This window comes from Pseudonaja textilis, chromosome 2 (genome assembly GCF_049901715.1).
Source record: "Pseudonaja textilis isolate UNSWEBS1 chromosome 2, rPseTex1.2, whole genome shotgun sequence".
In the NCBI taxonomy this organism is placed as follows: Eukaryota; Metazoa; Chordata; class Lepidosauria; order Squamata; family Elapidae; genus Pseudonaja; species Pseudonaja textilis.
Window position 1 is genome coordinate 128,749,523 of NC_141991.1, and position 15,056 is coordinate 128,764,578.

Sequence of the window (15,056 nt, forward strand, 5' to 3'; positions counted from 1 at the left end):
TTTAACATATAAAACATTACTCTGTGAAAAATAATTGTTGTCTGAGAAAAAATAAATTCAAGTAATCTTCAACTTGCAACAGTTCATTTAGTGACCAAAGTTACAATGGCATTGAAAAAAGTGACTTATTGCACTTACAACTGTTGCAGATTCCCCACGATTATGTGATCAAAATTCAGATGCTTGGCAACAGACATATATTTATGACGGTTGCAATATCCCGGAGTCATGTAACCACCTTTTGCAACATTCTGACAAGCAAAGATGATGGGGAAGCCAAACTCACTTGTGTTACTAACTTAACAACTGCAACGATTAACAAATGTAGCAATAAAGGTTGTAAAAATGGAACAATAGCAATAGCACTTAGACTTATATAGCACTTTTATAGTGACTTACAGCCCTCTCTAAGTGGTTTACAGAGGCAGCTTAATGCCCCCAACAATTTGGGTCCTCATTTTACCGACCTCGGAAAGATGGAAGGCTGAGTCAACTTTGAGCCTAGCACGATTTGAACTGCCAAACTGCAGGAAGCCGGTAATCAGCAGAAGTAGCCTGCAGTATTGCACTCTAACCACTGCGTCACCAAGGCACTTAGCAAATGTCTTGCTTAGCAACAAGAGTTTTGGGTTCAAATGAGGGCATAAGTCGTGGGCTACTTTATATTTTTCAAATGCCTTAATACACAAACTGCAGGAAGTGTTTTTCCATTGCAAGTATCCACACTGGGGCTTGCAAAGGAAGATCTCTGGTGAACCAGATGTCCCTGATGGGGTGGAGACAGCATTGTGGTAACGATCAGCAGCCAGAGGACGAATTCAGGCCTACACTGCTCTTTCCAGATAAAGGAGAGACATGAGGTGGCCCACTTGCACTCCAGAATGTTGCAGGAACTGAGGTTTGTGTGGTCAACTCCAATCTAGCTCACAGCTATGATGTAGCCTCTGCGGACACATTTGCACAAGCTTTCTTAAGCACTTTTGGATGTAATTAATTTATATCTAAAGAAAGATTTTCTGAGTAACAAGATAGCAGAATCAAACTTGTGGAGTCAACATTCTTTCTGAACCAAAAAGGGAAAAGAATGGTTTTAAAAATTTAAACCTGGTATAATGGTGTGTCAAATATATAGTATGTTGCAAATGTAATCAATCCAAAGAGAAATTTTATCAGTTTTAATGGACATATTTTAAAAAGTGGCTTAACAATCATCTTATGAAGTACTAATAATGTTACTAATTTTATAGTGCTGGGAGCAAGCCAAAAGAGAGAGTATGTGCGCGCACTTACAAACAGTAAAATTAACAGTATAATAATGAAGGAACAGAAATGTATGCAGAAGCACATCTAAACATGAAGACGAAGAAGAGCAAATTAAATATATAGCAATGTACACATCTTTTTATTTAAACCATAGATGTACTTTATCTGGAAATTGGGAAAAAAGGAGGTCCAGAGGTCCAAGTTCCAGACCTAAACCAACATTAAGATGCTGCTCATTTGGAGGCTCACTGGATTTATTCAGACAGACTCTGGCATGCAATGAATTCCAAAAGCAAAACGCCATAAGCAAATGAAGTAAGGATGTAAAGTCAGCATGTTTTATCTAGGTGAGCCATGCCCTTCCACCAATGCTGTCCTTGCCCCATTGCCAGCTGTGCATCTGAACGGCTGATTGGATGCCATCCAGCTGTTCCGTGGCCCAGAACAGCAGCTCATCAACCCTTTGTTGCTGCTGCATCAACCAGCTGATCATTGGCCTGTTGCTGGAGCGCTGAAGCCCAGCAGGCCGCTTGCCTCGCGCTGCCCCCCCTTCCCCGCTGCACAACTGAACTGCAGATTGCTCTCTGCCGATCAGCTGGTCCTTGGTGTTCATTGGCACACTGCTGTAGCCTCCAGCTCCTTCCCTCCCCCAGTATGGCAAATCCCAGGGCTGCAAGGTTTGACATCTGCCTGCATTCTTGGATATTACTATTTAGCTCATGAAAGTTTATTTAGCCACCCAACTTCTGTATCTCTACATGACTACACTTGTCTCCAATCTGGCCACTTCCCAATGCCCTACAAGAAATCAACCATATAATAATAATCCTCAACTGATAAAACTATGTCAAATGTCCACAGACGTTTTCTCACTTTTAAAGTCCAATTGTTCAAGCTTTAGTTCAGACTTACCAACTCAAGGTTCTGTCGGTTGCCATAGGCAGCTGCGTAGTGGACAGCGGTGTATCCCTGTTTGTCTCGGAGAGAGGGGTCAGCACCATTATCCAGTAAGAACTCTAAACAACTGGAAAAAATATAATTCAATGAACCCAAGCATCAGATGCATACAAAAGCTCTAAAAATTCTGTAGAAATCCAGATTTGGGTATGGTCACTAAATCAGAAAACCCAGTTCACATAAACCACGGTAAAGAAGCTATAGTAGCTCCTTCCATGTAATAAGGAAACATATAGCTTAACAACAACAACAAAGTAGCTGTAGTCCATAGGAAGGTCCCAGGAAAGAAACTTCCGTATTTTCTCTTGGATCACTACCACACCACATATAAAATACAGATGATTTCCTGTTTTATAGCAAATTAATACTTGGGCATTTAACAAAAATCCATTCAAGAAAAATTTCAGGTGTGTGCACGCACACATTGAGTATTTACTGTATATATATATATATATATAAATATATCTGTTTAGGATTGTTTTGTAAATTGAGGCAGGAAAAGCAAAAGAACATTTGAAGAGTTCATTTTTCTATCCCTGTTTAACACAAGCTGAAGGCTGAACAATATGAGTTACTTTAATAGAATCTAGAGAAGATGAATGTTCTCTAAAACATCGACTGTGCTGCATTAAAAGTAGTGTGGAGAAAAGAGATAGCCAAGTTTATTCAATGGACAACAAAGAGAGTTAAGATGAGCTACTCACAAGATGGCCTCCTTCAGTCGTGACTCTTTCAGTGGCTCTTCATCAGTGTCATGGCTGTTTCCTGAATGAGTCTCAGCTCTGCAAGAGCAGAAACCTGGATCAGTTTTGCCAACATGCAGCAGACACAGAATGCTGTACATAGTATCTCACTGGTGGACAACTGATTGTCCCAAGAGGCCACATGAGAAACTGGGACTGATGTGGAGAGCCACCCCACTGCCTCTGCCACTGCCCCGCCCTGACAACCCTTCCATCGCACCAATGCCCCGCCCCTGCCATAGCAGGCTGGATTGCGGCTGCTTGCAGGCTGGATGTGGTTCATGGATCATAAAATACCCAAGTCTATATTATCCTGTAAAACTCTGCATTTTAGAATCTATCAAAAATTGTTTTATAATAATTACATATGAGAATTTGTTTAAAAAAAGTAGTATGTACAAAATCATGGGAACAACAGCTTAATGGATTACTAAACTGCACACTTCACATAGATGAATCTCACCAAAAGTTAACAGTCACCCAAATGAGATTAAACTAAATCCCAGGCAATGAGGCAGAAGCTTATCATCGGCTTCTGCCTTCCTTACAATACAGGGAAGAGGCTTATAGACATTAAAGTAATGATTACGCTCCAAGAAACTCTGTGAGAACCAAAGCTGATCTTTCTTTGAATAAGTGTATCTTAAAAGCAGGAGGCCTAGTCACAACAGCCTCAAACTTATATTTTCAAGCAGCAGTAATTTAGAGCTTGTTTTAGACCTTAGTTCTAAACATATGAACAATTCCTTAATTCACAGTATTTCTTATGAAAGGCTTTTGTGCTGAATTGTTTCCCCAATCTTATTTCCAGGTGCCAGCAAACCGAATAAGATAATTCCATGGAAGGATTCTCTGATGGGAAAATTGAAACTAAGTATACCCAGTTAAGGCAGACCCTTTTCTTTTATTTTCTCCCTACCTCCTGTAAGTGTCTGAAGCAGCAGCATAATGTAAGGGGGTGCAGCCTTTACAGTCAGCTTCATTAATACTGGCTCCGGCAGTGACTAGTGTCACCGTACACTGATAGCTGCCATTCGCGGCTGCATAGTGCAAAGGAGTCCTGGATTAAAAAAGAAAAAGCAGGAAAGGGGGTTTCAGACATATAAGAAGGTTACACCAGTTCATCAACTCAGTGGCAAGTCCATGTAGCATGTAGATTAGAAGACAACAGGGCCAGATTGAAGCAGCTACTCAACCAAGTCTAGTTAAGTAACATAATGAAGGAATGAGAAGTCTGAATCTTCTTCGTTGTTTCTAAAACTGCTCCGATACAAAAAAGCACTTGCACAATTGTATAGTTTTACTCTCAAAGCAATCTTTAAAGATTGTTCTACGAACGTCATTTTAAACAGATTCAGAATTCAGTCTATGAGTCGGAGAGGGACTTAAATTCCAGTCCGGCCACCTTTAAATGTTGCATCCCAGAACTGCTACCACTGACTTACATCAGCAAACTAAAAAGCAACACACAATGAAGTATTACCCCAAATTCAACTATTCAACTCCCAAAAGCACAGCATTGAGGGTCGGCCAGGTAGAAAAATACATGCAAGCACCTCGATCTCAGTAATATTTTAACAGAACCATTTGTACTTCTAAATCCATTACCAAGGAGGCCCAGCACATGGCTATCTTGGACGTTTCTTTCCCACCCAGGATCTCAAAAGACACCGTGTTCTATATTTACCTTCCAAACTTATCTCTCCTCCTCAAGTCAGCTCCGCTGCTCAACAGCAAGTTAAGACATTCAACATTCCTGCAGAGAAGTCAAAGGGTAAAGAAAATATCTCTGAATAACTGTTGTGGGTTTTTTTTTTCTCCAGATGAAATAACAGGCTGAGAATTTGTCTCAGTCCCAAACGTAGAATGTTAACCCAACAGACGCCCTCCATGCACCAGTCATGTCCAGTCTACAAGGGAAAGGTGGGGATGGAGCAAGATGCCAGCCTCATTTCTTAGTCTTTTACTGCATGATGCAGTAACAGCAGCAGGTGGTGTGGCATGGGGAAATCAATCTACCTCTGCAAAAGGCATGCTGTATTAATTAATATGACTCTATGCTAATGATGATTAGTCTAATATTTGCTTTGATCACAGAGAATTGTCTCCACCTGACTACAGTAGTATTCTAAGAATTGGTTATTTTCCAAGACTATTTTTCTCCAACTGGACAGAAAGAACGAGTTAAATGACAGGTAGTCTCTGACTTAATGACAGGTCACTTAGCCACCATTCAAAGTTATGATGAAACTCCCTGGGGGTATTTACGACCCAGTTTCAAAGTTCTGGCCACTGCACCCTCCTCCTCCCATCACATAACCTCATTTCAGCCAATCGCTCACTGGTTCACATTTGTGGCTGTTTGCAGCATCTCACAGAAACATTAAACATTTTGTTCGCTTAATGACTGCTGCAAAAAAAGGTTGTAAAATTGGGTCAGTCACGGGTGACCCATTTTATGATCATGAGATAATCTAATAGTAAATAGTAATATAATAATAATAATAAAAATAGAAGAGCACCTGTAGCGATTGACCATTTCTCTTAATCTAAAGGTAGTAAGATTGGGAATCTTTCTTTCAAGAGTTATCCCAAGGAATGCCTTGCCACATTAAGAGTAAATTAATTGCTCACCCTCCGGAAGCAGCAGCATGGAGGCAGGTCCTCCCGAGGTTATCTGGCGTATTGATATCAAAGCCTGCAGACAGCACATGCTCGTTGCTGAGTGAGGAGACAATGCTGTACAACTGACCTGAGAATCAGAAGAAAGTGAGGGGAGGCTGGGAAATGGGATTAATTCACCATGACTCTGCTGCAGATACCATAGAAATTATGATTCTGGAATTAACTTAACTGAAATGATCAACCAAACTATTTTATATAGAGGAAAGTCACACTTCATACGTACATATTATGCTAGTCCCTTTGGGGATTAAAAAAATGTAACGGAAAACACAGAAAGGCATAGTCAGATAAAAATTAAAATAAAATGTAGGAGATAGGAAAAGGAAATACATGTAAACATGTACCAACCCTTTTTCCGATCTTTCTCCATAACTTCCTATCCTTGTAAACCATTCTCACTTTCCCCTTGTAGCCTACTTCATATATTGCTTTGTGTTCTTTAAACTTTTCACCTCTCTTTTTATGATGCTCATCAACTCCATCCAACCAGAATTTTTTCCCTCTTCCTTGCCCTCTCAATCTATTTCTGTTTTTTTTTTAAATTCAATCCTCATTTATTTTCTCCACATAACCAAATCACTTTAACCTATTTCTTTTAGCACTGATTAAAATCAACACAACCTTTCTTTAAGGCTACTTGTTTTTTACCCCGAGGATTACATTTGGCCTTTAAATGATAAATCAGATGCTGGACTGTAAAAAGTATCAGGCTAGGATAAAAAAGTGAATGTTATTTAATGCCTATTTATTCTGAATTTTAATTATTAATTTTAATAAATGCAGTTAACTATGGATTTACTGATTTATCCCTTCCATCATACTAAACGCTATAAATTTGGATGCAATTCTGACTAGGGGCTTTGCTAGTCATTTGCCAGGGTCCCTGTGGCAGCCTGGAAAATACAGGCTTTCACCTTGAATTTAGATTCTTGCTAAAAATGCTTCACATTTGCCAACTACTAGGTATGTATGTTCAACGTCCAATATGTTCAAGACAATTCCTCTATTTTTTTTAAGCACACAGTTGCCTTGCTCTGAATTCAGCCACATGTTACAAAAACGACCGTCTCCTTATGAACCAAAACTCCCCTCCCCCAGTCCAATAGAAAACTTACCTGAGGAAAGTAGCTTACGACAACAGTCTGAGAATCCAAAGAGAACAGCTAAGTGCAGAGGGAACATGTCATGGATCCCACGCCTGAAAGAATAAAAGATCAAAACACAATAGTATACAAGGCCAAGGCTGCAAACAGAGCAGGAACAAAGTGATCGCCACCCCCACATGGGCACACTGACTTCATGTAGAGCCGTGGTGGCGTAGTGCTTAAGAATGCAGTATTATAAGCTAATTCTGCCAGCTGTCAGCAGTTTGACCCTGACTGGCTCAAAGTTGACTCAGCTGTCCATCTTTCCAATGTTGGTAAAATGAGGACCCAGATTGAGGGCAATATGCTGACTCTGTAAACTGCTTAGAGAGCACTATGAAGCAGTATATAAGTCCAAGTGCTATTGCTATTTATACCTTGCAAACCATAAATTCCATAAACTACCATCATCCTGAACTATGAGGTGGTATATTCTATTGTCAGTTGGTCATTGCTCTACTATAGAGTCCAATAATGACACATTTCATCCTGGTTGTGGCTAACTAGCAGAGTACACATTTGGCTGAACGTTACTTTAAGCCAATGTAAGTGTGGTTTATTCTGCCCTAGATCTATGACCTTAACATTAATTCAGGTAAGAAGTATGCCCTCACCTTGCAGTGTCAGCACCATTCGTCATCAAAGTACTAATTAGCAGCTCGTGGCCATATCTAGCAGCAACGTGGAGGGGGGTATTGCCATATTTGTCAGCGCAGTCAATCTCACTGCCTGAGAAACAAACAGATTGCATCAATCTTTTTTTCTTCAATTCATTCAGAGGCAACAGGTGTCTCCACTTCAGCCCTCAGCAGATCAGAATGTACCAGATAGAACAGGGATAGGCAATTAGTTTTTACATGGGGCTACTTGAAAAACTGGATCCATTGTGGGGGGCTACCGTCCCGTTGCTGGCCTTGCCCCACTGCCCTGCCCCCGATGCTACCAACGCCTCAACACACACACACCCCATTACCACGGGCTGAACTGGATCGGACCACCCATGTGCTGGATGTGGTGCACAGGCCATAATATGCCCAGGTCTGATATAAAACTACTGACTGAATCATAAGAGTTGGAAGTGATCACAGAAGTCACCCTAATCCAGTCCCCTGTTCAGCGCAGGATCCACTAAGGTTGAACATTTAATAACTTTAGGTGCGTGTCCCTTTGTGCCTAACTTTCAGAACAATAAAGACAAATTAATTTGGAGGAAATCAAAGTTGCTGTAATTCAAAATGACCAAAAAAAAAGAATACTGAAAGTAACAGATACATTTGAATACCTGCCAGGAATGGTAACTTTTTTAAGGCAATGAGTGTCAAGAAATAAATTGAAATCTTGGATAGGATCCCCAAAACTTAACACGATCTGGCAGTCTTGTAAGATCTCAGCCTGAGAGAACAATTATTGTAAAATATTAGGGTTGTTTCCTTAACAGGAAATAGCTGACAACTTACCATTTTGAATGAGAATCTGAGAGCGTGTAAACCGTCCATGAATGGCAGCCATGTGCAAAGGACTCTTCCCTTCTTTACTCTGCAAATATCAAAGCTAGTCAGCCAACAAGAAGGTCTATTTCCTTTTAATCCTACACCGCTGTCCCCAAGAAGCTTAAGGCGTTTTCATTTTCCTCATAGCCCTATTTATTCAATGCAGCACATCTGGCCATACCTGAAAGTTCACATCAGCTCCATTATTAACAAGAAGTTCCAGGCACAGGGCTCCGTTGGTGGAGACGGCAGCAAAGTGCAGGGGGGTGAAGCCCTTTTCATTGGGCTGATTGACATTGGCGCCATAGTTAACCAGTTCATTCGCCACGGCATCCTGGCCCATGTAACAGGCAATGTGAAGTGCAGTGTTGCCAAAGGAATTTGGTTCATCAATCTGTAAGAATAACACGGGAAAGTAGCATTTGAATAGGGCACAGGGTTTGGCCAAAGGTAGCATTTGTGTTGGGCACAGGATCTGGCCAAAAAGTGGGAAAAGTTCATATGCTGTTGCTCTCTGACAGCCCAACTAGTTGTACTCAAGCTTGTCTTCTCTCCAAGAACTCTTAACAGACTGTACATCTGTTGGAAGGGACCTTGTTAAGTCATCTAGTCCAACCCCCCACCCAAGCAGGAAACCCTACACCATTTCTGACAGATGGCAGTCTAGTCTCTTCTTGAAAGCTTCCAGTAATGAAGCTCAACTTCCGAGGACAAGCTGTTCCATTGGTTAGTTGTTCTCACTGTCAGAAAGTTTCTCCTTATTTCCAGGTTAAATCTCTCCTTGTTCAGTTTCTATCCATTATTCCTTGTCTGGCCTTCAGGTGCTTTGGAAAATAGCTTGACCCCTTCCTCTCTGTGGCAGCCCCTCAAATATTGGAAGACTGCTATCATGTCTCCCCTGATCCTTTTCTTCACTAGACTAGCCATGCCCAGTTCCTGAAACTGTTCATCATATGTTTTAGTCTCCAGTCCCCTTATTATCTTTGTTGCTCTTCTCTGCACTCTTTCTAGAGTCTCAACATCTTTTTTTTAAAGTGTGGTGACCAAAACTGGATGCGGTATTCTAGGTGTGGTCTTACTAAGGCTTTATAAGTATATAAGAGTATCTTGGCAATGTTTCAGTGAGGTCCCACTCGCCATCCTCAGGCTGGTGCTTTCGGCTTCGGGCCAGTGAAAGCAGTGTGTGATCGGAGCTGCTATCTCACTATAAATACTGGTGGGCAGGGCTGGTGTGCTGGGCTGGTTGGCTGCGCTACTGCCTCTTGATTGGTTGATGGAGTTGATATTGGTATAATGGGCTGTGTGATGGCCTTATGAGTTTTGTTGTGGAGATATCCTGGATCTTGTGTTGTAATCTCCTGCGTTGTTTGTTTTGTAGTGATCTTTTTTCCATTAGCCTCTCGTGTTTTAACAGCTAGGGTAATGGGTTGTATGATGGGCTTGCGAGTTCTTTTGTTGTGGTATCCTGGGTCCTGCGTTGTAATCTCCTGGGTCATTTGTGCTTTGATCTCTTTTCCATTAGCCTCCTGTGTAGTAACGGCTTGGGTAATTGGTTATGTGATGACCTTGTGAGATTTATTGCTGTGGTTTCCTTGGTCTTGTGCTGTGATATCCTGGGTCATTTGCTGTGTTGCAACTTCTTGTGGTGTAATTTCCTGGGTTTTCTGATGTGATATTCTGAGTGGGTGGCTGTGATGTAGCATTCTGGGTTTTAGTCTGGCTTCAAGTTTGGGGTCTGGGTCTGTGTTCTTGGCATGTGTCAGCTTGTTTGGTTTTGGGTCGGGGGGTTGCAACAGTTGGCAAAGCAGCCATGGTCTGTTTCTGGATGGTGGTTGTCCTTCGTTTATAGGATGGGCTTGGGCCTGGGTCTGATGAGGCGGATTAGTGGTGGTGTCCCATGTTGTTTTGGGTCTGGTGTTGGTTTTCGTGGCTGGGACTCATTTGTTAGTGAGGCCTGTCTATTCATGTTATGGGGGTGTTTATCTTGATGGCTAGAATAATTATAGAATAATCAGGGAAGCCATTGAGATAGAGAAACACCCCCATAACATGAATAGACAGGACGATACCTCCCGCCTACCAGACATCAGGAAGCTAGCCCTCACCAACGAACGAGTCCCAGCCACGAAAACTAACACCAGACCCAAAACACCAAGAATAATTAGGGAAGCCATGGAGATAGCCGAAAGCACCAGCTTGAGGATGGCGAGTGGGACCTGGCCGAAACATTGCCAAGATACTCTTAATATTACAAGGGAAAAGACCTGAACACACCTAGACCTACATACCTGCACCCATGGTATTCAGCTTTGTTTGGGTATTTTCCCATGTCATTATAGTTGTGGTTTTAAAGTTGTAGCAACGTTTTGGCAGAATCTCATCTGCCATCATCAGGCTTCTGTATACTGTTCGTCTGTGAGTCAGACTTTCACAGCCATTTCAGTTTTAAATTTGGTGCTAGCCTACTGCTGTGCCAGAATGGTTTTTTCTTCATCCTGATTGGTTGGGAGTCTTGGTCTGTGTTTATTGGTCTTGGAGTTTGCTGTGTTCTGCTTGATTGGTGTTTCTAATATCTTCTGTCTGCTTTGTAGCTTTACATACATACATACATACATACATATATATATTCGTAGATTTTCACAGGTACAGGTACACCTAGACCTACATATATATATGATCCTACATTTGTATATTAAACAGTCCCATTCAAGACAAAAATTGATTTCCCCCACAACTGAAAAACCAGTAGTCCAGGGATGAGGAACCTTTTATGGCTCACTCAGGAATTCTGGGAGTTGAAGTCCATAAGTGATAAAAGAGCCAAATTTCCCTACCCCTGAGCTAGGCTATCTTATCTTGGCAATAAGCCAACTAACTATTTTTTAAAGAAATAAAATGTTAAAGTTATGCCTAAAATTAAATTACAGAACTATTCAGATCGTGATTTACAAGAAAATACAATGGTCCAGACAGAGCACAAGAGGACTCTATTCAGCTGCAAAATGAGAGCTCATTATTCAAGCAAAGGCAAGAGATGTTTCATAGCATTCCTTTTTTTATTTTATTCTTATTACAAGGGGATCCTAAAGAAAAAAGAATCTTCTTGAACATAGTCTGAAGAATGAATAGATGCTATTACCCTTAATTATCTAACTTACATAAAGTAATACAGAGATCGAGACTTAGCACAATTTCCTGGCTAGACATATTATCTATTTCTATGGGAATAGCAAGGCCCTTAACTTCCTGAAATTCTCCAGTTTTTGTGGGATTCAAAAATAATAATTCAGAGGCTGCTATTCATAAGTGGTTTTTTAGTTCTCATTGTCACTTTCTCCCAGAGTGTGCTTGTCAAAAAGATATTCTGCCATTTCAGATTTTGGTGCTCCCATCTTGTGTAAGATGGTCATGTCGTCAGCCAGATCTTTGATGGATTTAACTCTTGTTTTCAGTTATTGCCCAGTTTCCCCCTTGATTTTAAAAGAATCAAGGTTTTTTTAAATCTCCATCAGAAGGAGGAATTGGATAAAGAGACTCTATATAATCAAGAACCATTAATGACTAATGGCTAATCCCACAATCTACCATGTTTCCCCCCAAATAAGACCCAGACATATATTTTTAGGGCTCCAAAATCAACACTAGCGCTTATTCTGGGGGGAAACACGATTTCAGGGTGATCAGCCTGACTGGATGCCCCGCCTCCCCAGAGCGCACACAAGGAGTGGCAAACGGGAACTGATGGTATCAGGCAACAACTGCAGCCCGCCAGTCCCTTGGTTGGTGTACTCTGGGGCCACGCAACCCGCACCGTGCAGGTGAATTGATTCTCTATCCAACCAGCAGAGGCACGGGGGAGAGGGAGGTGATCCGGACATGCTGCACAGGCCACGGGAAAACCAAGAGTTAGTGGGCTGGAGCAGGTGGCTGGCTGCAGAAGGCTCGTCTTCGCGCGGTGGCACCAGCAATATATGGAGGCAGAGGCGTGGGGTGAAAGACAGGCAATCCCGACAAGACATATGGGTCACAGGCAAGCTGAGAGACAAAAAGACACGCCTCTGTGCAGCCACCCACTCTGTCCCACCAAGTCTCAGCTTTTCCGCAGTGCATCTGGATCGCCTGCCTAACCCGTCCCATCTGCTGCTGGTGGTGCCACATGCGCTTGCCGCCTCCTGTGCTTGCCATCCCCACCCCCTTTACTAGGGCTTATTTTTTTATTTATATGTATTATTTAGGCTCATGCTTAAAAATCAGGCTAGGTCTTACTTTCGGAATAGGTCTTATTTTCGGGGGGGGGAGAGAATGCAGTACATTCTCCACAATGGCATTAAAAAACTGTCTTAATCTTCAAGCTTCAGTTAACGTTTGGTGCACTTTGCTTAGAACCAAGTGAAATCCAGTTCTAATGAAATTCCACTGAATTCATGAGGTCTTGCTTCAAAGTTACATATAGGAGTATATTATAAAACTCCCTTGATTTGCATTACTGTATCTGGAAAGCTATAATACTTATAAAATCTGTATATTGCATCTTAACTTAGATTAATTTGCTCATGGCAGCTACTCTGCATTTTTAAACAATATAGGTAGCTCTGGGGTTAAAACGGCATTTGGGATTGGAAATTGCTACTGCTAAGAGATGCAGTTGTAAAGCACACCACATGGCCGTGTCACCTAGTGACAGAGTCTGGGTTGCAATAGTTCAGCAAGGAGCTCATGTGACTACAATTTCCAACTTCCTGCCACCTTTCTTATTGACTTTGTTCATGGAAGGCTAGCAGGGAACGCCAGAAATTATGCTCACATGATTACAGGGACAGCGTGATAACCAGAATTCCCGAGGCACATTACAAGTTCCCCTGATTCAGCATGACTGCAAGTCACCAAATGAGCTGTAGTTACTACAGCTCATTCAGACTACCTGTTACTTAAAACAAGCAGCATACGAAATTGATTCAGGAGCTTAATATAAAGACACATGTGTAACATTACAGTAAACCTAATTTGCCAGAAATGATATGCGTGCACATCTGAAGGGAACAAGGTTGAAAAGAGGATAGGCACAGTACAGAGCAACCCAACATGCAGGACAAATTGGTACTATCATCACACTTGCCTCAACTCCAAGCCTTAGCAGATGTTTCACAACTTCAATCTGGCCGCTGGCTGCTGCAGTGTGCAGCAGTGTGTAACCCTTTTTGTCTTTGCACGTGATGTCTGCTCCACGGGCTACCAGTAGCTTCAGGACTTCCAAATGCCCTAAGAAAAGACAATGCAAAAGACTGAAACTATTCAAATGCTTCCACGCTATAGCAAATGGGCCTACAGTATTCTAGATAAGAAAAGAATCTGAAAGGATTACTCAAATCTTATGAATAAACTATCATATAACGTTTTGGCAAGATTCGGGAGTTTATTTTATCATGAAAGATTCTAGTTAAGAAGGATTTTCCCCCATTCATCTTAGTATGTGGAGCATGATACAGGATGCAACAGAAGCAAGGTTCAAATTTTGAATGTCAAGTACATTATTATAAAATTATTCAAGCACTACAGAAGAGGAGACCATGAGTAACATGCAGGCTTGTAAATTCTCTACCCCACCCTCCAATAAGATTCTGCTTTAGCATGAATTCCTGCTATCCTATTAATCACAGTGCAACATTAAATGAGGATCAATAATACTTGGGGTTAAAACCTAATTAATTTTAATGGCAACGATATTCAAATTATTTAATTGGTGGAAGGAGTCAGATTCTCCCAAAAGAGTAGCAACATATTTTCCAGCAGCTCAATAACTCTCTTTTGACCAAGAGAAGAATTTAAACAGCATTAGCTTCCTGGAAACAACATTTCATTATGATCTAACTTTAGCATCCTGCATTTAATATGTTTATAGCATTCATATTTCACCTTCTTTTGATTTACTCCACATAAAAGATATTGGTTGGTTTCAAATTTCTCTGAATTTTTTTTATAGTTCTGGTATTTTGTTTTAAAAGTTGTATGTGTGTGGTGCATATGTGTGTATGAGGAAATGCTTATTAAGAGTTTAAAGTTACTTTGGGGAAGAAGGTGGAGCCTCCTCGCTGACGGACCTTAGATCGCGACTCTCTGCGGCTATGGTCCATGCTCTTTCGTTGGAGAGCCCCAATCATTACGATTAGGGGCTGAAGCTGCTTTGGAGGGGCAGCGGAGTAAGGGGAGGCCGCAAGCCAGGTTGAGGGGACCTGTATCTCCCCCTCTGGGCTTGGTCTTTTTCCCCCCGAAGATGACTGCTACGGTGGTTCAAAATGGCCACCCCAAAGAGGAGGACTCAGCTGGATTAAGATTTGTTCAGGAGGGAAGAAAGAGGTGGATGACATCTGAACCGGGACAACTGGGCAATACAACTAAACAAAAGTACCCTGGGATTAAGGTAACATGGAATTTTTAAGAAAAGAAAAGTGAGTGGCAAAATTACAAAGGGACTGGAAAAAAAATAAGAAAATATTTTTGACAGCTAAGCGGGGCTTCGAACCGGGAAAGGAAGAAGCTGGAACTAAAGATTTAACTAAATTGGACTAAAATATTTTGGCAATAAACAGGCATAAAATAAAGCTGAACTTAAGATTGTTAAAAAATAATAATAATAAAGTTTACAAATTGGAGACTGGACTGTGCTGAAATATTGAGGTTCGAAAAACCCTAAATAAAAAAATAGGGGGAAAAAGTGAGGACTTTGTATAATGGAGAGTGCCACCTTTTGACAAACCTTGAGCTCAAACAAAAGG

General features: G+C 41.3%; 1 protein-coding gene across 1 annotated transcript in view; it reads right to left on the minus strand.

Annotated features, from left to right (window-relative positions):
* The window catches only part of ANKRD52 (ankyrin repeat domain 52), a 64,531-nt gene that overhangs the window by 21,151 nt on the left and 28,324 nt on the right, over positions 1-15,056 (minus strand). Inside the window, exons 7-16 of the mRNA XM_026717425.2 lie at positions 13,400-13,542; positions 8,465-8,677; positions 8,251-8,329; positions 7,408-7,522; positions 6,764-6,846; positions 5,598-5,715; positions 4,651-4,719; positions 3,883-4,023; positions 2,925-3,002; positions 2,176-2,287 (exon numbers count right to left, since the gene is read on the minus strand). Of these exons, the coding sequence (XP_026573210.1) occupies positions 2,176-2,287; positions 2,925-3,002; positions 3,883-4,023; positions 4,651-4,719; positions 5,598-5,715; positions 6,764-6,846; positions 7,408-7,522; positions 8,251-8,329; positions 8,465-8,677; positions 13,400-13,542 (1,151 nt within the window). The remainder of the gene's footprint in view (positions 1-2,175; positions 2,288-2,924; positions 3,003-3,882; positions 4,024-4,650; positions 4,720-5,597; positions 5,716-6,763; positions 6,847-7,407; positions 7,523-8,250; positions 8,330-8,464; positions 8,678-13,399; positions 13,543-15,056) is intronic.